General features: G+C 46.9%; 2 protein-coding genes across 3 annotated transcripts; both read right to left on the bottom strand.

Annotated features, from left to right (window-relative positions):
- Positions 1-1,312: 1,312 nt before the first annotated feature.
- ANKRD23 (ankyrin repeat domain 23) lies at positions 1,313-7,683 on the bottom strand. The gene is given in 9 exon segments (XM_030310464.1): positions 1,313-2,993; positions 3,084-3,182; positions 3,325-3,423; positions 3,579-3,677; positions 3,762-3,860; positions 4,129-4,254; positions 5,280-5,405; positions 5,579-5,725; positions 7,060-7,683. Coding segments are annotated over 9 exon segments (918 nt in total). The 5' UTR covers positions 7,087-7,683; the 3' UTR covers positions 1,313-2,897.
- ANKRD39 (ankyrin repeat domain 39) lies at positions 5,649-23,339 on the bottom strand. 2 transcript variants are annotated; one of them, XM_030310466.1, is made up of 5 exons: positions 23,225-23,339; positions 18,438-18,541; positions 17,825-18,028; positions 9,859-10,040; positions 5,649-5,725 (listed from the first exon to the last, which is right to left on the bottom strand). In XM_030310466.1, exons 1-4 carry the CDS (start codon positions 23,322-23,324, stop codon positions 9,897-9,899), a joined length of 552 nt encoding a protein of 183 aa, XP_030166326.1. In that variant the 5' UTR covers positions 23,325-23,339; the 3' UTR covers positions 5,649-5,725; positions 9,859-9,896. The 2 variants fall into 2 exon arrangements, with proteins under 2 accessions (XP_030166326.1, XP_030166325.1); XM_030310465.1 differs by lacking the exon at positions 5,649-5,725 and having other exon boundaries at positions 9,641-10,040.
- Positions 23,340-23,632: the final 293 nt, after the last annotated feature.

The following is a 23,632-nucleotide window of genomic DNA, read 5'->3' as shown; positions in this document are numbered from 1 at the left end:
TCAGCACAGATCCAGCACAGGGCTGGATCTCATGAACTGTGAGATTATGACCTGAGCTGAAATCAAGAGTTGAATGCTTAACCAACTGAGAGCCACCCAGGTGCCCCAAAGGTTTTTTTTTTTTTTTTTTTTTTTCAGCCTATAGATGTCCAGTTGCTCTGGCACCAGTTGTTGAAAAGGCATTCCTCTATTAAATTTTTTTTTGCACCTTTGTCAAAAATCAGTTGGGCATATTTCTGTGTCTGCATTGTCTGTTCTGTTCCATTCACTGATCTGTCTCTGTCACTCCATTAATTCCACAGTCATGATTACCATAGCTTTATATTAAGTCTTAAAGTCGGGTAGACCAGTTCCTCCCACTTTATTTTTCAAAGATGTTTTAGTGTGCGTTGGTGGTATAGTGGTGAGCATAGCTGCCTTCCAAAGATGTTTTAGCTATGAGTTTCTAAGTAATCTTATCTACAAAAAAATCTTGCTGGGATTTTTGGTAGGAGCTGCATTAAACCTGTACGTCAATTTGGGGAGAATTGACATCTTTACTAGGTCTCATCTTCCAATCCACGAACAAGGTAGGTCTCCATTTATTTTAACTCTCCTTTAATTTTGTTCATCAGTGTGTTGACGTTTTCAGCATACAAGTCCTTAAATGTTTTGATAGATTTACACCTAAGTACTACTATTTTCATTTTTAAAAGCAATTTTTAAGTGGAACTGTGTTTTTTTAAGTTTCATGTCCACGTAGTCATTGCTAATATGCAGAAATAGGCCTTTGTATGTTTGTTTTAGATCTTGAGATCCTGGACTCCTTTATTCTAGGTGATTTTTTTTGTAGATCCTTAAGGGTTTCCTACATAGAGAGGTGTGTCATCTGCATCATAGTGGTGATACCTGGGTCCTACCACAGAGAGAATTTAACTTGCTTGGACATCAAGACCTTTTTTTTTTTTTTTTTGAGAAAAAGTCGGGGAGGGACAGAGGGAGAGGACCTTAAGCAGGACTATGACCTGAGCCGAAATAAGAGTCAGAAGCTTACCAGGAACCCCTGGACATCAGGACTTTTTAAAACCTTCCCTCGTGATTGTGGTAAGCAGCCAAGTCTGAGAGCCAGTGCTCTTGGAACTTGCCCATCAGTGAGTGAGTGATGCCTTGAGCACACAAGCCAAGTGCCTGGACTCCCCACTCTGCACTTGGGAGCCCATCTTGCTGTCAGGCCAGTATGGTTAACAGGCTTGAGCTTTGCTGCTGAGGAAGACAAGGCCTTGGACCTAATGAACTGGCCCCTCCCAGCCCAGAACAGACAAGTAGGCTGTGATGGATAGTCAACCAGTTTTAATGAACAAAAAATACTGATGCGTATAAAATGGTGTTTTGTCTGTCAAGTAAGGGTCCCCATTTTCTAGATGGGGGGTCGTCTTCTCCATGGACTTGAATACCTATTTCTCATATGGCTCTGGCACCTGGGCGAACTGTCCTTACAGTTCACCACAGGGCAGGGGCTGTCCGTGAGAAGGGAAGGTGTGTGGCCCCCGGTGGGAGCTCTAGTCGCTTTTTCACATCCTAAGAATAGCCTTGTGCTTGGCCCGAGAAGGCCACCAATGTTAGACTAGAAAGAACTGCAAAGTGGATGTCAATCCAGGTACCTTATGTATGTGAGGGAGGCTGACCCTTCATCTTAAAGCTGGGGCCTCAGCTTGTAGTTCTCCATTTAGGGCAAAGTTCCTTAAAATTCATTTTCTGCCAGTTCAGGACCCAGCCCTGCCAGCAGTACGGGTCTGCGCCAGTGCGCCATGGAGCGGAAAAGGCAGTGAAAGGAAGGGACCTTCAGGAGAGCTCGTGGGAAGCTGGGTCCTAAAAATGCCACCACTTAGCAGAGGAGGGAAAGCAGCAGGTGTGCTCCTCACTCTCCTCTGCTTCCCCTCCAGGGCTGAGCCACCAGCTCCTCGATGTCCCGCCTCAGTGGTGGGAGAAAGCAGAGCAGGTGCAGCTGCAAGGTCCAGGCTCAAGCTCTATTGCCAGGGCGATGTTGCCTGAGGCAAAGTAAGTAGGGTTACGGGCCACCACCCCAAAAGCTGGGTGGGCCACAAGCAATCCCCAGCTCCCAGGCACTTCACCCTTACCAGAAGCGCCACCAGCTGGTCAACTAGAGAGCGGCAGGCAGGCTGACCAAAGCCCTGAGGCAGTAGGCACAAAGTTTCCCTAAAATAAACATCAGCTCTAGCTCCTCAGTCTTAGGGCTTCTGAGGCAACCAGGTTGGTACTGGACTTCTGCAGTGGAGCCTCAAACCTATTGAGCATCCCCTCCAGACTGCCAGACCCACCTCCAGAATCCCTAAGGCCAAAGTTGTCTAGAGCCACTCCACATGCTATCAGGGTTGCTGCTGATAGGAATGGAATTCCCCAGAGAAACCCCTGCCCCAGGGCAGCCACAAGCCATGTACTGAATCCCCGCCCCCCTCTCCCTCGCGGAGGGAGGGACACAGTCTCCCAGACTGAGGATCAGGGGACACCAAGGACACCTAGTACCCAACCCTGGGCAGCTCAAGGTTTAGGACTTATTTTTCGCTCCATCCTGGATTCCCACTCTCCCTACACTGTTCCTCATCTGGACCCACTTTGTTCCCTGCTTCCCTGTGGTCCTCTGCGTCAGCCCTTCCTAGCTGGTGCCCTGGCAGGAAACAAGTCAGCCCTGACTCGGGCCAGGGAGGCCTGCTTTATTCACCTGCTGGCCTCAGTGCTGCTGCTCAGTCCTGTTAGGACTGGCCTGAGGAAGCAGTCCCAGGACAGAGGAATAAGGACTGAGGTGAGACCCACAGAGGGGTGCGGATGACAAGACATAAGGATGGGAGGTAAAGGGGATGGAATGGTGGCTGTGAAGTGACCCTGCAGGTCTGCTGTCACTAGTACCGGGTGCGGGGATGCCCAACATGGGCCTGCAGAGCTTCCCGGATGCCCCGCTGCCAGTCTCGTGCTAGCTGCACCGGGGTCACTGAGGCCTAGGAACAAGGATACTGGATCAGTCCCCTTCTCCTTAAGAGCTCCACCCACACTTTTCAGGCCAGGGCCTCAGCCCTGCTCATACTCACCACATTTTGCACGCCCAGCTTGGCTCCATAGAGCAGCAGTACCTTCATGGCTTTGTAGTGGCCATGCCGCACAGCCTCGTGTAGAGCTGTGTCCCCTTCCTGTTGAGAAAGGGGATGTTATCCTCCCGACCTCCCCATCTTTGGAAGGTTCAAGTTGGCAAGTGCTGTCCTCGAGCTCTGGCTCTCTCAGTCACTGTTCCCGGGTGGAGCTGACCCAAGTCCAAAAGGCCCAGCACCTTACCTTATCCTGTGCGTCAATGTGGGCTCCACATGCAATGAGATGCTCCAGGCAGTCACAGTGTTTCGTGCGCACGGCCACATGCAGGGGGGTGCTCCAGATCTAAGGGAGTGGATGAGAATCTGTCTGCTCCAAGTGGTGAGGCCTCATCGCAACCCCAAAAGGCTGTGCTTTCGCTTCTCCACGAATAGCCTGAGCTCTTGTGCACTCTTGGGTCTTCTCTTTAGCAGACCACCCCACAGCAGTGCACCCCTCACCTTGTCCCGGGCGTTGACCTGGGCTCCCTGGTTAAGCAGCTGTTTGAGGATGTCCAGGTGTCCTCCACGGCAGGCCCAGAACACAGGTGTCCTGTCCAGCTACAAAACAAAAGCATCAATGTACTGACGTGCTGTGTGCAAGGCAGGGTGTCTGCTGTGAGGGTGGGCCTTCCCAGTTCTCACCAAGTCGTGAGCATCCACAGTGGCACCTGCCTCCAACAGCTTGTTCACGAGCTGGCTGTGACCCTTCAGACAGGCCCAGTGCAAGGCTGTGCGGTGCAGCTGGGGGTAGAGACAGGAGATGAGGCAGAGGGAGCATGGCCACCCCTTTAAGGCCCTGCCCCAGGTCCTATTCCCAGTATTGGGTTCCTTGAACAGATGTGCCTGCTGCCTGATCACACCAAGGGCCCTTCCCTCCTGGCTCAGGAGGCAACTCGTGCCCCATAAAACAGAAAAGGCCTGCAGTTTCGTAGGCCAGAACTAAAACACCCTGGAGACAGCACCCCTGCAGCCGCTGACACTGCAGTCTGATTCACCCCACTCTCACTACCTTGTCATGGGCATTAGGGTCCCCTCCATCTGTCAGGTACTTGTCAATCAGGGTCTCCTGGTTCTCAGCAGCTGCCTTCAGGAACATCTCCAGGTCCACAGACTCCAGCTGGGCCTGGGGCTGCAGCTGGATAAGTTGAAGGAGACCAAATCATTTCCCCAAACCACAGGCCTCTGGGGCCCTACCACTCTAGCCAAGCGGGCCCCTAAGAGCTGGCTAAAGACTAGCATTGGCTGGTGGCTTGTACAAATCAAGAGTTTTTTAATCTTTTTTTTCCTTTTACCTTTTACTTATTTTGGGAGAGCACACAAGCAGGAGGGGGCAAAGAGAGAGGGAGAGAGAATCCCAAGCAGGATCTGCACTGTCAGCATGAAGCCTGATGCAGGGCTTGAACTCATGAACGGTGAGGTTGCGACTGAAGCCAAAACCGGTGGTCGGATGCTTAACTAAGCCACCCAGGTGCCCCCAAATCAGAGATTCTTAAAAACCCACCCCCCAGGAGATTCTGACTGACTAGGCACCTATTATGCCCATTATGGGTTGCCTTGCCCCCCACCCCCTAAGTTTATATGCTAAAATCCCAACCCCAGGACCTTAGCATGTGGCCTTATTTGGAAATAAGCAGCTGGAATTAGTTAAAATGAAGTCACACTGGAATAAAGTGGGCCCTAATCCAATATGAGTGGTGTCCTTAATGAAAGGGGACATGTGGACACAGCATGCACGTGGGGAGAGTGCCATGTGAACTCAGGCAGACACTGGTTGGGGTGATGTACCCACAAGCCAGGGAACACCAAAGCTAGCCACCAAGCCCCGGGAGCTAGAAGGCTGGTAGGGATAGACTTTCCCCCACAGCCCTCACAAGGAACCAACCCAACCCTGCTGACACTTTGATCTCAGACTTCTAGCCTCCAGAACTGGGAAAATAACCTTCTGTTGTTTAAGCCACCCTGTGTGTGGTCCCCCAGCAAACAAGTAGGGGGCTGTGTGCCCTCCAAAATGGATTTCATTCAGCTTGGCAGGCCCTGGCGGTGAGCTGGTGGCTGGCAGCATCCACTCTTCCCCAAGGCCTCCCAGGGGGACAGGAAGCACTTCCTCACAAACTCTGGCCCCAGGTATGCACTCTCCCCCCACCCCGACTCCTCACTTACCTTAACCGTGGGCTCAGGTGCCCTAGGGGGGACTCTGCGTTTCAGTCATTTTCTCCGTCTTTGAACCAAGTTTTCCAAGTCAGCCAGAGTCTCCAGATTCAGTCTGGAGTTGTTCAATCTCTCAAGCTGGGGCACAAGACCAGACCACACCAGTAGTCAACCTTGGTCATGGAAGCCTCGGGGTCAGGCTCCTGGCTGGGCTCACTCTGTCTCCCACCCACCGGAGGGACCCCAGCCGCCTGAGGCCCTCACTGCTGACCCTTGGCGTTGGCACCCGCTGGGCCCCCAGCGCTGCTCACTTTCTTCTTCTTCTCTTCTTCGAGTTTCCACTGCTCCCGGGCCACGGCCTCTTGGGCTCCCAGCCTCCAGGCTCTGGGCCCGCCTCCACAATCAGCAACGCCATGTCCACATCCCAACGCTTTCCTTTCAACTCTTTCTCCACATACCTGTAGGAGCAGGATAAGGATAAACACTCAGAAAAGTGAAGAGTCCTTAGAAGACAGCAGTGCAGTACAGGGATCCTGGGAAGAGCAGACCTACAGAGATTAGTGTTGTGGACGTCAGGGTGGTCTGACCCTTCGCAGTTTCCTGGTGCTCTGCTGGCATGCTCCCTGCCACCCGTGGATGTTGGCTCTCACCTACTATAGTGTTGCCTGGGGCCCAGGATAACTGCAGCCTACCCTGTCCTGTCAGCAGGACACAGGGTCAGGGGCGTGACGCCACATCTATTTATACTGCTGGGCTTGTGTCCAGGTATGCTCAGGGTAGGTGACACCTCAGCTTCCCTCCTGGGCCATCGTCCTTACGTTCCTACCAGACCACACCATACTGCCATCTAACCCCGAGCTCAGAAGGACAGAGGACATGCCTCGTGGGTAAAATTGTGAACTCCTGGGTTTAAATCTTGGCTCTTGTGAAGTTCTGTTTCTTCATCACTAGAATGGGGGGAACACTAGCAATTAGCTCACGAGGCTGAGGAGGAAACTAAGTACTGGGACTTTGCGGGGGCAGAACCCACCATATCATGATCTGTTCTTATCCCCCGCACCCGCTGGGGGTTCAAGAGCTGGGGAACACTGAGGAATAAGGATACTGGGGGAAAGGGGAAACGGGATGACAGATGGCAGAGCCTAGGGCTCCCAGCATGCAGAACTAACTAGTAAACGCTGGCAACCTAACTTTCCTCAAGCCCTGCAACCCACTTCCCAGCAGAGGCTGCACTGGGCTGGGCCCGCCAAGGCACTGGCCTGCAGAGGGGCTTACTGGGCAACCCGAGTCCTAGACCTCCCGTGCCTTGCCTCACCAAAACAGACACCCCTAAGTGTCACTGGTGTCACCGCTTCTCTCACTGCCTGGGAACTCGAGAGCACCCTTCCTCTACCCCAAGCAAGGCAGCCAGACCCTCTGGACCATTTCCAGAGTGATGGTTATCCTAGCAGCTGAACTAAACCCACACCCCAGCTACACTCATGTCTTCCAAAGTAACCTACCACTTCCAATTTCTCTTTTACCATCACAGTCCAGAGGAAAACTCACTAAACTTGAGGGCTGTCACATCTGCCATCACTCAGCATCTTCCCATTGCTTCCCTCTCTCGCTACCTCACAGAACTGGGCTGCCACACCAGAAAACCACCGCATGTTTCTGCTCCTGAAACCTGATCCTTAGACCACAGATAGAAGCTGCCTGCCCTCCTCTAGCCGGACCTCCTCGTTCTGCCGAGCTAGCCTGCAGTCTAGACAATCGCCTGGCCTCCCTCCCCTCTGCCCCTTGTTCTTACCAACTGCTGGATGCTGATGACATCCATGGTCCCCCCTGCTCTTCACACCCCCAGTGAGAGGAGCTGAGTGGCTCAGCCCTTTTATAGAGAGCTAGCTCCTAGGGGCAGGGCAGGCCAGAGGCTTTTGCCTGGGCCAGATAGCTCAGTGGCTCTGTAACACTGACCAAAATACCAGTGTGGGCGTATAGCCCGCTGAAGGCAGCAGGAACTGCTTTCAGCTGAGTCAGGTGCACTCTCAGACACCCAGTCTCCTGCACCTGCTCAGGAGTGGTCCAACCAATAAACGGATGCAGGGGTGCTTGGGCCACTAGAGAAGAGTTAAGCGTGATCCTCCATGTTGCTGCAGGTCTAGCTGCCTGAGATCCTAAAAAACCCAGCCAGCCTGTCCTAAGCAAAAGGAGGCCAGAATCCTAGAGGATATCTTCAGAAGGACAGCCCTAAGAGGCTGACCTCTGCGTCAGGAATCCTCATGGCATCTACAGGAGGAAATCAGGCTTCAAGCGACCTCCCACTCCCAGTTTCAAGACTGCCCTCCCTACTCTTGCTGGTTTTTTTCCCCAGGTGGCCCTCACTTCTCCCTTATAGTTCCTGTTTCTTCTCCCTCACCACTCTGAGAGTCAGTGTTTTAAATTATACCACCACCAGGGGCCAAGTCCAGCCTGTCATCGGCACCTCATGCCTCTTGAAAAGCCAAGTCCCACACATGCAGGTCCCCTACCCAACGCCCTCCTGGCAGGGAGCATGCCTTTCCACATGGAAGCTGAACTGAGATCCGCTCCAGGTCCAAGTACGGAATGTCAACCATTAATCCAGTCACAAAGCAATCTGTCTCAAGCCACCAAAGTCAAACTTCCTAATTCTCTTTAAGATGCCAAGCATGCCCTTCACCCAGCTGTGCCTTGAATTCTGCTTTGACCTTTGAAAGGAAATCTGATAGGTAGTAAATAAGATTCCAGAATTGGAGCTACATGAGTAGAGATGACCTGAACCAGAGGGAGGGAAGAACTACAGGTCAAGGACAGCCCAAGGCCCCAAAGGGCTGGGAATGGTTCCACCCACAGCTGGCTTCTTGGTAAATACATCCAAGTTTTGAAACTTAGGGAACCTGGAGGTTTTTAAAGAAACTTGGTCCTTATGTACCAGGGGTTTTTGTCTAGGGTGATTTCTTGCCTTTGAGAATGCAGAGGGGGAGTTACCTAGAGTGAGGGTAAGTAAGATAAGACAAGACGTTAGTTCTGGACTCAATTGTCTGCCACTGACTCAAACTCTCACCAGTAAAACTAGTTTCTTCCACATGAAATTAACTGGTATGAACTCTTACCAAAAAATTACTCCTTATAAAAAACTGGAAGATAAACAAAACTCAAGATGCACTTGATGAACCACTCTTGCCACAGTGGCCCAGGCGATACCATGTGTACCGGTGTTGTATATATCCTGACTCTTTTCCTCTATGTCTTGTGGATGTACAGTCATGTTTTTATAGCCACGTTTTAAGAGACATCACACTGTGATCCCAACTCAGCACGCTTTCCACATTAGCCTACACTGCACTCTGCTAAACTTCCCCCAAATGACACGTGTCCCAGAATTTAATCATTGCCCTAACAGAATTTAGCTTGTCTCCCTCCCTTCCTTTTTTTTTTTAAATTACACTACATGCTCCAATGCACAACTCTGTAAACGTCTCTGTAAGTAAACTTCTTTGTATTTATGGATATTTCTCTAAGTAGCTACAGAGAAATCAAATTATTGGCCCTACTCACTTAAGTTTTGATAGATATTGTCAAACTGCTGTCTACAGCAGGTGTACCAATTTCCGTGAGCAGATACCAACAAAGTGATGGTAAGAAAGAAAAAAACCACAATATTAATATCCAGAATATACAAACTCCTATGAATCAATCAAAGGAAGAAGTCTTTAAATAGGCAATAGGTATGGACAGGAAGTTCAGAGAAAACAGGTGGTCAACTTCACTGATAACCAGCAATGCAAAATAAAGCAAGAACACTTTTAATCTAGCAGATTGTTAAAACTAATGCAAGTTGAGGAAGTGGGTCCTCCAAATACACTGCTTGCAATGTGCCCAGCACACTCTCTAGTGCTCTCCATAGATTCATTCATTGAACCTCCGCAAGGCCCTTAAGGCAGGCCGTATTATAATCATCCTCACCTTACAGATGAGGAAGCCGGGACAGATGGGTGAAGTGACTTTTTCCAAGGGCACTCAGCCAGAAAGTGGCTTTTGTCATCTATTCCGTGGTTTCTTTTTTTTTTTTTTTTAATTTTTTTTTTTTTTCAACGTTTATTTATTTTTGGGACAGAGAGAGACAGAGCATGAATGGGGGAGGGGCAGAGAGAGAGGGAGACACAGAATCGGAAACAGGCTCCAGGCTCTGAGCCATCAGCCCAGCGCCTGACGCGGGGCTCGAACTCATGGACCGCGAGATCGTGACCTGGCTGAAGTCGGACGCTTAACCGACTGCACCACCCAGGCGCCCCCCGTGGTTTCTTCTAATACTTACATAGTTCTGTTTTTATACTTACGTCTTTACTTGAAATTTATTTTTGAACATGGGATGAGGTAAGGATACAACTTTATTTTTTCCAAGGGATAGATGTTTCCACATGAACTAATTTAGAATATGATCATCTGTCCAGGCGTAAGCACTTACAGCCCCACGAGATCTACTCCCTCACTTCCACAGTGGCCAGAATGGGGCTCTTCAGGCCTCAGTTTCCCACCCTGCAGCATGGATGCTGACCAAGGCAAGGGCTGGGAGGGCTAGTCTGTGTACCCTTGCATGGCAGCCTAAGACAGCAGAAGGGTGGCAGTTCAGCTGGCCAGCAGGTCCCGTAGGTCACTGTCGCAGGGCAGCAGGTCACATGCCAGTCGTGCCTTCCGATCCCGGACAGCTTTCAGGGCTGGGCTGTGTTGCAACAGGAGACAGCAAATGTCCACGTGACCCTTCTCAGCAGCCTGTGGAGAGACAGACCTGAATCAAGAGCCATACCCTCACTGGGCCCTGCCCTTTCATGATCCACTTCTGGGAATTTCTTGGTCCTAAAAAAGGTCTTGTGAAAAGAGAGACACTGGCTGTTTGAGTAGATTTCCCCTAATTCCTACCAAATCCCAACAACTTGCATAAAGATTGGTGGAATTCTCTAGTGCTATTCTGGCAGTTAGCTTGAGTTTTTCTCTCTTGTGTCCTTTGCTCAGTGGCCATTCTTCTCTCTCCAGGCCTGCACATTAACAACAAATATAGAACCTTAGATCTGAGTGTCTTTTACAAATGTACAAGGGCGCCGGGCACCATGGGTACAACCTATACCAGACACAGCCTCTGCCCTCTGGGACCTTTCAGAAGAGCAGAGAAAAATGGGCTCAGGTTCTCAGCTTTCTCCTCTGCCTCTTTTTAACTTAACTCCCCCAGAGGAGAGAGTTAAAGTGACTTCTACAGATTAGTTTATTCAGTGTTCACAATAACCTTCAAAGATAGGAACTATCATTATTCCCATTTTACAGATGGCTTATACAAGTGACTTGTCCAAGGTCACAGAGCCAGTGTGGCAGCCTAGGGACTCTAAACCAGGTCCATCTGACCGCCAAGTCTCAACTCTTAACAACTGTGTTATACCACTTGAATTCCCTGCTCCTCCCACAGACAGACTGATGTACCTAGGGGCTTTTGAGGGGTGTAAAAATTAATAATAGCAGCAAATACGGTCTGTAATTTGAATCCAGATCTTTATTTAGCAGGTCCTCTTGAGAAATACAGACCCAAGGTTCTCAATTTTGTTGCCTCAATTCAGGCAGTGGTATGTTGTGTGCAGTTGTGAGATGCATTCCAAAGAATTTTTTCAAAAAAAGGACCAAAGTTTTCAAGCAGCTTATTTTTTGAAAAAGAAAAAACAATTCCTATTCCTCACACATGTGCATCTCCTGAATGAGAGAAAAAGGCGGGATACACGCTGAAAAGGCCTCACGCTGTGGGGAACACCAGCCAGCAATATCTGTGGCAGTGTCCTGCCCGTACAAACCCTCCATGGGAGTTACAACAAAATGAACAACACCAGTTTAGACCATTAAGAAATAAGCAATCTGCCTCTCCAACTGGCAAGCATCTTAAAAGAAAATAAAACAACATCCGGTTGTTCACTCAGCACATATTCATTGGGCGCCTAGGCCAAGAGCTGGGGCTACAACAGTAAACAAGATCAAGTCTTAGCTATCTCTAGGGACAGAGACAGAATTCAAAGGAATTTCAAGGAGAAAAGTTAGGGAAGTCAAGTGCAGGGTGCTTCTGCACATCAGTTGGATGAGCTGCCCACGTCTAAGGAACAGGAAGGCTCTCTGAGGGTGTAATGTAGAAGCTGAGATCCAGAAGGAAAGACAGAAACAAGCCAGATGAAAACTGGGAGAGGAGAGGCATCCAGAAGGGGACAGCTTGATATGTAATGCCCTGGAGTGTCACCATAATAGGGTCAAGAAACTGAGCCTGAGGGGCGACTGGGTGGCTCAGTTGGTTAAGCATCCGACTGTTGATTTCAGTTCAGGTCAGGATTTCACACTTTGTGAGATCCAGCCCCATGTCAGGCTCCACACTGAGCATGCAGCCTGCTTAGAATTCTCTCTCTCCTCTCTCTCTGCCCCTCCCGGGCTTGCACACACTCTCTGTCAAAATAAACAAACATTAAAAAAAGAGAGAGAGAAAAGAAACTGGGCATCAGTGTTAAGAGACAAGGGGATGGGAGCTCAAGACGGGCACCTGGCTAACTCAGTCAGAAGAGCATGCAACTCTTGATCTTGGGGTGGTGAGTTCAAGTCTCATGTTGGGTGTAGAGATTACTTAAATAATTAAACTTAAAAAAAAAAAAAGATAAACTGGAGGAAAGGTTGATATGCAAGTGTAATATATCTGAAAATCATTGGATGATGAAATATTCACATCTGGTTTCCTAAAAATTAAGTTGATCTTTGAGACAGCAACCGCCACACCAATTTTTTTATTGTGGTAAAAACATTTCACATGAGACCTACCTTCTTAATTAACTGATTTGTGATTTTTAAGTAATCTCTATACCCAACATGGGGCTCAATCCCACAACTCCAAGATCATGGGTCACCTGCTCTCCTGCCTGAACCAGCAAGGCACCCCGAGATCTACCTTAAGAAAGTAATTAGTTTTGGAAATTGTTTTTTTCATATTTACTTATTTATCTTGAAAGAGAGCAAGCGAGCAAGCGAGCACCTGCGCAAGTGGGAGAGGGACAGAAAGAGAGGGAGAGAGAGAATCCCAAGCAGGTTCTGCACTCTCAGCGTAGAGCCCCACACGGGGCTCAATCTCACAAACCATGAGACCTGAGCTGAAATCAAGAGTCGGATGCTTAACTAAGCCACCAGGGCACCCCGGTAATTGTTCTTTTTATTGTTAAATGATAGTCCCCCACCTTTTAAGTAGGCCAGGACCAATGTGGGGCTTGAACTCAAAATCCTGAGATCAAGTCACATGCTCTACTGACTGGGACAGCCAGGCACCCCACCCTTCTCAACAAATTTAAAGTGTACCACACAGTACAGCCAACTACAGGCACAGTACAGATCCGTAGAACTTAATCAACTTGCCCAAGTGAAACTATTACCAGTTCAACAGCAACTCCCTCCCTCCCCCCTGCCCCTGGAAACCACCATTCTACTCTCTGCTTCTAGGTTTGACTATTTTATATATAGGAAAACCTCGTTTTGCTACACTTTGCTTTACTGAGCTATGCAGGTACTGTGGGTTTTGTTTGTTTTTATAAACTGAAGGTCTATGGCAACCCTGCATCGAGCAGGGTTTTCCCAATAGCACTTGGTCACTTCCTATCTGTTATATTTTCATACTTCCTGAAATTTTCAAACTTTTTCATTATTATTGTGTTTGTTACGCTGATCTGTGATGTTTTTTTAATTCACAGAGCATTTTCTTTTATTTTTTAATTTTATTTTATTTTTCTGGAGTTTTATTTATTTAACTTGATCCAAGTTAGTTAGCATACAGTGCAACAATGATTTCAGGAGTAGATTCCTTAATGCCTCTTACCCATTTAGCCCATTCCCCCTCCCACAACCCCTCCAGTAACCCTCTGTTTGTTCTCCATATTTAAGAGTCTCTTATGTATTGTCCCCCTCCCTGTTTTTATATTATTTTTGCTTCCCTTCCCTTGTGTTCATCTGTTCTGTGTCTTAAAGTCCTCATATGAGTGAAGTCATATGATTTTTGTCTTTCTCTAATTTCCCTTAGCCTAATACCCTCTAGTTCCATCCATGCTGTTGCAAATGGCAAGAGTTCATTCTTTTTTATTGCCAAGTAATACTCCATTGTATGTATGTATGTATGTATGTATGTATGTATGTGTGTAAACACACACACACACATACATATCACATCTTCTTTATCCATTCATCCATCGATGGACATTTGGGCTCTTTCCATACTTTGGCTATTGTTAATAGTGCTGCTATAAACATGGGGGTGCATGTGCTCCTTCGAAACAGCATACCTGTATCCCTTGGATACATACCTAGTAGTGCAATTGCTGGGTCATAGGGTAGTTCTATTTTTAACTTTTTAAGGAACCTCCATACTGTCTTCCAGAGTGTCTGCACCAGTTTGCATTCCCACCAGCAGTGCAAAAGAGATCCTCTCTCTCTGCATCCTCGCCAACATCTGTTGTTGCCTGAGTTGTTAATGTTAGCCATTCTGACAGGTGTGAGGTGGTATCTCGTGGTTTTGGTTTGTATTTCCCTGATGATGAGGGATGTTGAGCATTTTTTCATGTGTCAGTTGGCCATCTGGATGTCTTCTTTGGAGAAGTGTCTATTCATGTCTTTTGCCCATTTCTTCACTGGATTATTTGTGTTTTGGGTGTTGATTTGGTAAGTTCTTTATAGATTTTGGATACTAACCCTTTATCTGATATGTTGTTTGCAAATATCTTCTCCCATTCCATCGGGTGCCTTTTAGTTTTGCTGATTGTTTCCTTCCCTGTGCAGAAACTTTTTATTTTGATGAGGTCCCAATAGTTCATTTTTGCTTTTGTTTCCTTTGCCTCTGGAAATGTGTTGAGTAAGAAGTTGCTGCAGCCAAGATCAAAGAGATTTTTGCCTGCTTTCTCCTCAAGGATTATGATGGCTTCCTGTCTTACATTTAGGTCTTTCATCCACTTTGAGTTTATGTTTGTGTATGGTGTAAGAAAGTAGTCCAGGTTCATTCTTCTGCATGTCACTATCCAGTTTTCCCAACACCACTTGCTGAAAAGACTGTCTTTATTCCATTGGATACTCTTTCCTGCTTTGTCAAAGATTAGTTGGCCATACATTTGTGAGTCCATTTCTGGGTTCTCTATTCTGTTCCATTGATCTGAGTGTCTGTTCTTATGCCAGTACCATACTGTCTGCATGATTACAGCTTTGTAGTATAGCTTGAAGTCTGGAACTGTGATGCCTCCTGCTTTGATTTTCTTTTTCAAGATTGCTTTGGCTATTCAGGGTCTTTTCTAGTTCCATATGATCTGTGATCACTAATCTCTGAGGTTACTACTATAATTATTTTGGGATGCCATGAACCACACCCATATGAGATACTGAACTTAATAAATGTGTGTGTTCTGACTGCTACACTGACTAGTTCCCCAGTCTTTCTCTTCCTCATGCTTCCCTATTCTTTGAAACACAACAATATTGAAATTAAGCCAATTAACAACCTTACAATGGCCTCTCAGTGCTCAAGTGAAAGGAAGAGTCAATCAATGTGGCAAACTTCATTGTCATCTTAGTTTAAGAAATTGCCATGATCCAGTGCTTCAGCAGCCACTACCCTGACCACCCTGATACCCGGAGCAGGCATTAACATTGAGGTAAGACCCTCTACCAGTACAAAGACTACAACTTGCTGAAAGTTCAGATGATGGTTAGCATTTTTTAGCAATAAAGTACTTTTATTTTTTATTAAAAAAAATTTTTTTTTAACGTTTATTCATTTTTGAGAGACAGAGAGAGAGCATGAGTGGGGAAGGGGCAGAGAGAGGGAGACACAGAATCCGAAGCAAGCTCCAGGCTCCGAGCTGTCAGCACAGAGCCCAACGGGGGGCTCGAACTCACAAACTGCAAGGTCATGACCTGAGCTGAAGTCGGACGCTCAACTGACTGAGCCACCCAGGTGCCCCAGCAATGAAGTATTTTTAAATTAAGGTACATACATTTTTTTTGACATAATGCTAGCATACACTAAATATACTATAGTATAAACATAACTTTTATATACACTGGGAAACCAAAAAAATTCCTTTGACTTGACTTATTATGGTGGTCTACGTTATGCCTATACCTCATATAAGATGTATCATAAGTATAAAAAAAACAAAAACAGGGGCGCCTGGGTGGCTCAGTGGTTAAACATCCGACTCCAGCTCAGGTTGTGATCTTGCAGATCGTTGAGTTCAAGCCCCGCATCAGGCCCTGTGCTGATAGCTCAGAGCCTGGACCCTGCTTCAGATTCTGTGTCTCCCTCTCTCTCTGCCCCTCCCTCGCTCTCTCTCAAAAATAAACATTAAAAAAACAACAACAAAAAAAAAACCCTACTACAATTTTTTTTTAATGTATCTACTAGTGTCTGTATCAAAGTGTTACCCCTGCTCCCATCATATATTTTTTTAAAAAATAACATGTACTGGGCTTTCTGGGTGGCTCAGTCAGTTAAATGTCTGACTTGGGCTCAGGTCATGATATCAAGGTTTGTGAGTTCGAACTCCACATCGGGCTCTGTGCTGACAGCTTAGAGCTGGGAGTCTGTTTCAGATTCTGTGTCTTCCTCCCTTCCTGTCCCTCCCCCACTTGCGCTCTCTCAAAACTCTCTAAATAAATAAACATTAAAAAATAATTATAACATGTATTATCCAACAGTCAGGTGTAAAAAATAAATAAAAATAAGAACTCTATCTTTGCTGACCTAACATTTCAAGGCTACTGTACTTAAACAAGCACCTTCCTCTCATGCTTCTGGAGTCCAGATTGCTTGCTGTGGACTTGCTGACCCCTAGCTGTCTCTGTTACTGCCTGGGGAGGCAAAGTAGAGTGTGTGGAGGAGGAACACTGGCTGCTAAAAGAAAACCCTCCTAGAGAAAGCTCATCAATGTGTCTTGTCTTCTAATGGCTGAGAACTTGCCACACTACATGCTAGAGGGAACTGAAAGTTGTCCGTGATTGCAGAGCCCCCTTTGAGACATGTCTCTAATATGAAGAGTGAACACAAATTTTTGGTGGACAGCAAAAGTGTCTGCCACAGGTTCTGATGGTAAGTCATGCGGTCAACTACTTAAATTTTTCTGTTTTACAATTTAGGGGCACCTGGGTGGCTCAGTCGGTTGAGTGTCCGACTTTGGCTCAGGTCATAATCTCACAGTTTGTGAATTCAAGCCCCGCATCTGTACTTCAGATCTTCTGTCCCCCTCTCTCTGCCCCTCCCCTGCTCACTCTCAAAAATAAACAAACATTTTAAAAATAATAAAATAAAACTTCACATCCAGAATTATGTTTTGTAGGCTACAATTCAAAAATATTCTTTTATAAAAAAATGTTTATTTATTTTGAGAGAGAAAGAGTGCGTGCACTAGAGCAGGGGAGAGGCAGACAGAGAGGGAGACAGAGAATCCCAAAGTGGCTCCACAGAGCCCAACACAGGGTTCAATCTCATGAACTATGAGATCATGACCTGAGCCGAAACCAAGAGTCTTGAGTCCAAGTGCTCAACTGACTGAGCCACCCTGGCGCCCTCCAAAATATTCTTTACTGTGTGTTGGTTGTTTAAATAAATAAATATATAAGGAAGGAAGGAAGGAAGGAAGGAAGGAAGGAAGGAAGGAAGGAAAAGAAAGAAAGGAAAAGAGAAAAGAAGAAAAGATAAACTGGAGAAGCAGGCAGGTGCTAACCCCAGACAGCCTTGTAAAGCAGCTTAAGGCCTTGAAGGCCTCTAAGGTGTGGCATGATCAGAATTAATTTAAAAACCATCACTCTGGGAGAAAACCAAGTGGAGCCGAGAGAAGAATAAATGTATAACATATGCCATAAACATGCATAAACCATTTCTCAAATATGCATAAGAAATCAGTAAAAGTGATGCCTTGAGGGAGGTGCCCTAGAAGATCGACGAACCAGGCATCAGGGTGGAAGGGAATCATTTTCCTGCTGCACTGTTTTGTACTCTTCAAACTCTTCACCATGTGTAGGTATTTCTGGTCAGAAGGTTAATTAAGCAATCACTCTGGTTATAGTATGGAAAGTGGGCTACAGGGACAGGTAAGAGTAGGTGTAAGCTTCATTCAACTTTTTTTTTTTTTTTTTAAAGATTTTTAAGTAATCTCTACACACAATGTAAGGCACAAACTCACAACTCCAAATCAAGAGTCAAATGCTCTACTGACTGAGCCAGCCAGGGGCTGCCCCTAAAGTAGGTGTGAGCTTCAGAAAACTAACTTCATGGAAAAGCATTCATGGCATATCACTAAAGGAAAGAAAAAAAAAAATGATGCCATACATTTAATTCTAGTTTACATGCACAGGAAAAATGCCAGATACGTTAATCCTAAAGTGATGACTGGTAAGCACTGGCATTATAAGTGATTTGCATTTTCCCTTTTCTGCTTTCCCCATGTTTTCTACAGCAAATATGTTATAACTTTTATAATGACAAAAACCAAGTTTTTGAAGGGGGGAAGGGAGCATACCTTATGCAAACTGGTCATGCCATCGTCATCTACCAACCTGGGGTTGGACCCATGAGACAGCAGGAGCCGTGCAATTTCAGTGTGCCCACAGTAGCTTGCCCGGTGCAGAGCAGTGGCGCCCCCATGGGTTTGGGCATCACACTTAGCCCCACTTTCCAGCAGGAACTGGCATACAGCATAGTGCCCGTTGCGGCTGGCATAGTGCTGCAGGGAAAAGAGACCAAGTTCAGACAGCAGAGCCCAGGCAGGCAATGAGGGTGGTGGAGGGGTGAGAGCATGGGCTCAGGAGCAAGAGGACGATCTCCATCAGCTATATGACCTGGGCAAGCTTCTTAATTTCTAGCATCAGTTTCCTCAATAGGCAAATGAGGATAATAATTATTCCTATGTCACAGAACTGTTAGGAAAATGAAATTAAATAATTGATGTAAAGCACTTTAACACTAATTAAAAAAAAAACAAAAACAGGTTCACCTGATGCTTAAAACAGAAAACCTGCTAGGAGAGAAGAAAGGGCAGGAGTAAAGGCGACATAACCCCCTTCCCTACAGGGAGCACGTATCCCACGTGAAAGCTTCTCCCTCCTCTGACCCTGTGTTCCTCCCCAGCTCACCAGAGCAGTGTAGCCAGCTGAGTCAGGCTGGCTAGGGTCTGTTGCCTTCTGGATTAAATATTTCACTCGACCTAGGTCTCCATTCAGGGCTGCTGACCAGATTCCTGTGGAAAGACAACCAAAGTGCTGGATAATGTTGAATGACTGGAGACTTTTAGCGCTTCCTTTACCTCTTGATCTCCATTTTCTCACCTATAAAATGGGGGATTTATTCATTCAACAGATGATATTAACTGAGATCTCCTCTGTGCCAAGGGCTGTCCTAGGAGGTGGTGACGTAGCCATGGACAAGATAGACAAAGGGCTGGGGTGCCTGGGTGGCTGTCAGTTAAGCATCTGACTTTGGCTCATGTCGTGATCTCGTGGTTCGTGGGTTCGAGCCCCATGTCAGGCTTTGTGCTGACAACTCAGAGCCTGGAACCTGCTTCGGATTCTGTGTCTCCCTTTCTCTCTGCCCTTCCCCCGCTCTCTCAAAAATAAATAAACGTTAAAAAAAAAAAAAAAAGATAGACAAGGGGCTTTGTCTAATCAGGATAGTAGAATTGGGCAGACACAGAAATCCCTTCTTCAAACCACTTCAAATACACAAATGTTGGATAAGGTAATGTTTAAAATATTTGAATACACAGGCAAATTTAAAAGCAAGAGAAGGCCATTACCAGCTGCCAGAACAAGGTGAAAACCATAGCCAAAGTGGTGAGCAGGTACTGAGTCTGCAGAATCCCAAAAGTCCTTGTAACTAGACATAGATAATTTAAAAAAAAATTTTTAATGTTTATTTTTGAAAGAGAGTGTGAGAAGGTGAGGGGCAGAGAGAGAGAGAGAGAGAGAGAGAGAGAGAGAATCCGAAGCAGGCTCCAGGCTCTGAGCTGTCAGCACAGAGCTGACAGCACAGAGCTGTCAGCACAGAGCACAGACGCAGTCTCGAACCCATGAACCGCAGGATCATGACCTGAGTCGAAGTCAGCACTTAACTAACTGAGCCACCCAGGTGTCCCTGCACATGCATCTTAGAGGCTTTGGCTGGAACAACTGGGCAGGGTCTGCATCAAAGGCTGCAGGCCATGTGTATGGCAGGGAATAGATACAGCAAGGTTCTGTGCACAAAGCTGGGGGGCAGGAAGTACCATGTCATGGATGAACTGGGACTGGAAAATCTCTACTTTCCTGGTCTGAATACCAGCAAGAAGCAAGCTGCCAGGCACAGGCACTTCACTCATTCCGCAAATATTTACTGAATACTTACTATGTATCTGGCACTCTTCTGGGCATTAGGGATCAGCCAAGAATTAAAGATCCCTGATCTCCAGTGCTCCCCTTGCCCTGCAAATTTTAGTCTTATGGAGGTTACATTCTAATTATAGGAGACAAACAGGAAAAAAATAAGTCAGGTGGTACTAAGACCTATGAAGAAAAATAAAGCAGAGAAGGGATATGAGCAGTGGTCACAGATGGCATCTTTGATAAGGTGACATCTGAATATAAACTTAAAGGAAATGAGAAAAGGCACCATTTCAATAGGTGTTAGAAGACAGCACAGGCAGAAGAAACCTAAAAAAATCAAGCAACTTGGAGATGTGGGACCTATATTTATTTATACCCCTTAGGGAGCAGAACCCCCAAGCTAAGAGTACATCATAATCTGGATCTGTAATAAAAATGGACCCAGACAAGTGAAGGTTATAAGGGCTGCACAGAGGCAACTTTAAAAAAAAAAATGTTTTATACCTCCAGAAGCCAACAAAGGTATGTGGATAATCTCTTACAAAACAGGACATCCCACCGCTCAGCCTATGAGCTCAAAAATTAGAAGCTGTAAAACAAGAAGCAATCCACTGCCATGTGAGACAGTCAGCAAATACAACAAATGGAAAAATGCGTGCTTTAAAAATCAGCCATAACAACACAATCTAAAAGACTTTAAAACAACATTTAGGGGTGCCTGGATGGCTCAGTTGAGCATCCGACTTAAGCTCAGGTCATGATCTCACAGTTCATGCATTTGAGTCCCATGCTGGGCTATGCGCTGACAGCACAGAGCCTGCTTCAGAGTCTGTCTCCCTCTCTCTGCCCCTCGCTCGCTTGTGCTCACTCTCTCTCTCAAAAATAAACATTAAAATTTTCTTTAAAAAATAAAAAATTAAACAACATTTAATGTGTTCACAAAGATGAAGGAATAGAATCCACAAATCAACAGAACATTAGGGGTAAAAAAAGAACAAGGAGATCTAAGACAAAAGTCAGGGGCACCTGGCTGGCTCGGCTGGTTGAGCATGTGACTCTTGATCTTGGGGTCATGAGTCTGAGTCCCATGTCGGTTTTAGAGATTACTTAAAAAAAAAAAAAAAAAAAGTCAGTAAATTAAAAAATAGAATCACTGAAATAAAACAACAACAACAGATGGTTGGACAGTACTGCAGACCCAGCTGGAGAGAGAATGAGTGAGTTGGAAATCACCCAGAATGCAGAATGGTAAAGACAAAAATATTAAAAAGAGGTAAAGAAACATAGAAGACAGACTGTACCAACATGTGTCTAATAGGAGTTTAAAAAAGAGAGAGAAACTGGACAGAATAGGAGAGGAAATGTCTGAAGAGATATCATCTAAGAATTATTCTGAAGTAGGGGTACCTGGGTGGGTCAGTTGGTTAAGCGTTTGATTTCAGCTCAGGTCATGATTTCACAGTTCATGGGTTCAAGCCTTGCATTGGGCTCTGTGTTGACAGCTGGGAGCCTGGAGCCTGCTTCGGATTCTGTGTCTCCTGCTCTCTCTGCCTCTCCCTCACTCACACTCTGTCTCTCTCTCTCTCAAAAATAACTAAGCATAAAAAAAGAGAGAGAGAATTATTCTCAAGTAAAGGCAACCATGAGTTCTCAGATGAAAACCACATTAAATCCAAAGGAGAACTGATCAAAACAAATCTACCATGGTGAAATGACCAAACATCAAGAATAAAGAGAACATTTAAGTTACCAAAAAAGAAAAAATCACCAGTCATTGAAGAGTAACAAGCAGATTATCAGCTAAATTCTTAACAACAGTAGCAGACAAAAGAAGATAAAGGAAAAATATTTTCAAAGGTTTGAGGGATAAAAAAAAAAAACTGTCAACGTAGAATTTTATAACAGTCGAGAGAGAGAGAGAGAGAGAGAGAGAGAAATGAATGAATGAATGTTGGAGAAGCATACTCACTGAAAAAACTTTAAAGGATATACTCCAGGAAACGGGAAAATAAACCCAGAAAGTAGATATGAAGAAAAAGAATCCACACAAGAAAACAGACAAGGATCTTTCCCATGTGTGGGAAATAGATAATAAATAAGTAAACAAAGTAATGTCAGGTTGTGAAAACTGCTTTAATGAAAGTAATGTAATATATCAGAGTAACCTGGAGGGTAAGGGGCCCTACTTTGGATAGGGCAAGGTTTCTTTCTCAACAGCAGCACAATTGGCATTTTATACCAGATAATTCTTCACTATGAGGAACTGTCCTGTGCACTGTAGGATGCAGACCAACATCCCTGGTCTCTACCTACAAGATGCCATAGCACCCTCCCAGTAACACCTGAAATTGTCTCCAGACATTGCCAAAGACCATTTGGGATCAGAACTGCCCCCAGCTGAGAACTACTAGAATGGGGTGTTCAGGGTGGGTCTTTTTGAGGTGACATTTGACCTGATACCAGAGAGAAAAGCATTAGCTAGCCCGATGTTGCAGGAAGTTCATTCCAAGGAGCTGGGACAGCAAGTACAATGGCCTTAAGTCAGAAAGAGATCTTGCATGTCTGAGAAACCAAAATTGAGCCCAGTGTGACTGAAGTGCAGTGACTGGGGAAAGAAAAGGATGAGGAATAAAATGAGGGCAGAGAAGTAGAACAGGCAGGGATTAGATCAGTTTGTAGGCCATGGAAGGAATCTGAATTTTATTCTAAGAGCAATGAAATCACCTGATTTAATACCTTCAAAAAGTTACTCTGGCCTCTATGTAGAGAAGAAAACACCATAGGAGGGCAGGAGTGGAAGCAGGAAGGCCCATGAGGGAATTGCTTCAGTAGCCCAGAGAGTGGCGGAAGTGGAGGGAAGTAAGCAGATGCAAGAGTCACTTAATAGTTGGGTCAGAATGCATATAAAGCAGTAGCATCTACCCAACAATTGAGGACAGTGTTATTACTGAATAAGCTGCCTCTGCACAGAGGGATAATACACAGCTTCCCAAGAAAAGAGGACATTTTTTTTCAGCGTTACTGTGTTCCTTACTGGCGATACGATCTCCTTACAGTCTGGGGTAAAAGAGTTACTTCTCAGGTCCCAAAGGTAGAGATAACATCACCTGCGCTGAGGGCCGTGTGTGCCATATCTAAAGCCTACAGGATCCGACACACTAGGGCTCACACCTGAGGTCTGAACGTTAGTTCTCTTCGCAGCGCAGCCCCCTCTGAAGCTCCGTGCCCTCCGGGTAGCTGCAATACCCCGAGCTGCTGATTCTGCCGCCCGGCCCCCCAGACACCCGAGGGGCCCCGAGTCTCTAGGGGGCGCACCAGCTGAGACGGGCTCCGCCCCACCACTTGGGAAAGTTAACAAAACCAGGGCCTCAGTTTCCCAACCTGCACACGAGACGAAGTTTCTAGTGGCGGACCCCCTGCCAGGTGCCTGGTGGGATCTCACTGACGCGGGGGCTGGGAGCCCACTGCCCCCCTGGGCTCCCACCCGGCTCGCTGCGGCCCTCGGGGTCCCGCTTCTCGGTCATCTCCTTGTGCCGCGACCTGGAGACAGCGGGGAGCCTCACCCCTGTCGAAGTCCATCTCCTCCAGCGTCTGTTGCACGCCGGACGCCACACCCGGATGAGAGCAGCACGGGCTATCGGCGCAGGGCCGCGGCGCCGCCATGCCAGCCTTGGCGCCCGCCCCCGCCCCCGCCCCCGCCCCCGCCCCCGCCCCCGCCCCCGCCGGTTGTGCGCACGCACGGCCGCAGCGGGTGGGCGGAGCGGACGCAGCAGAGGCAACACCAGCTCTGGGATCCGCCCCTCGGCGGCCGAAGATTTCCTCGGAGGCCGACCCAGCTGGGCTTTAGCTCGGGAATCAATGGAAGCGGCGGGGCGGGGCTTATGGCGCACCACCGCGCTCCGAGGCGGCCGCGCGAGGGCGTCCCAGGCTAAGCGGAGTGCGGAGGCCGCAGCGTAGGATTCCCTCGCCTC

The sequence above is a fragment of the Lynx canadensis genome, chromosome A3 (assembly GCF_007474595.2).
Source record: "Lynx canadensis isolate LIC74 chromosome A3, mLynCan4.pri.v2, whole genome shotgun sequence".
Lineage (NCBI taxonomy): Eukaryota > Metazoa > Chordata > Mammalia > Carnivora > Felidae > Lynx > Lynx canadensis.
This window is presented reverse-complemented; position numbering and strand designations above follow the sequence as displayed.

What these genes read in the sequence shown, in the direction of transcription:
- ANKRD39 (XM_030310466.1), bottom strand. Translation starts at nt 23,324, where the DNA reads ATGGCGGCGCCGCGGCCCTGCGCCGATAGCCCGTGCTGCTCTCATCCG. An exon ending in CAGCTGGCTACACTGCTCTG is followed by an intron (nt 18,029 to 18,437) that starts GTGAGCTGGGGA and finishes TTTTCCCTGCAG; the next exon opens with CACTATGCCAGCCGCAACGG. An exon ending in GCATGACCAGTTTGCATAAG is followed by an intron (nt 10,041 to 17,824) that starts GTATGCTCCCTT and finishes GTCTCTCCACAG; the next exon opens with GCTGCTGAGAAGGGTCACGT.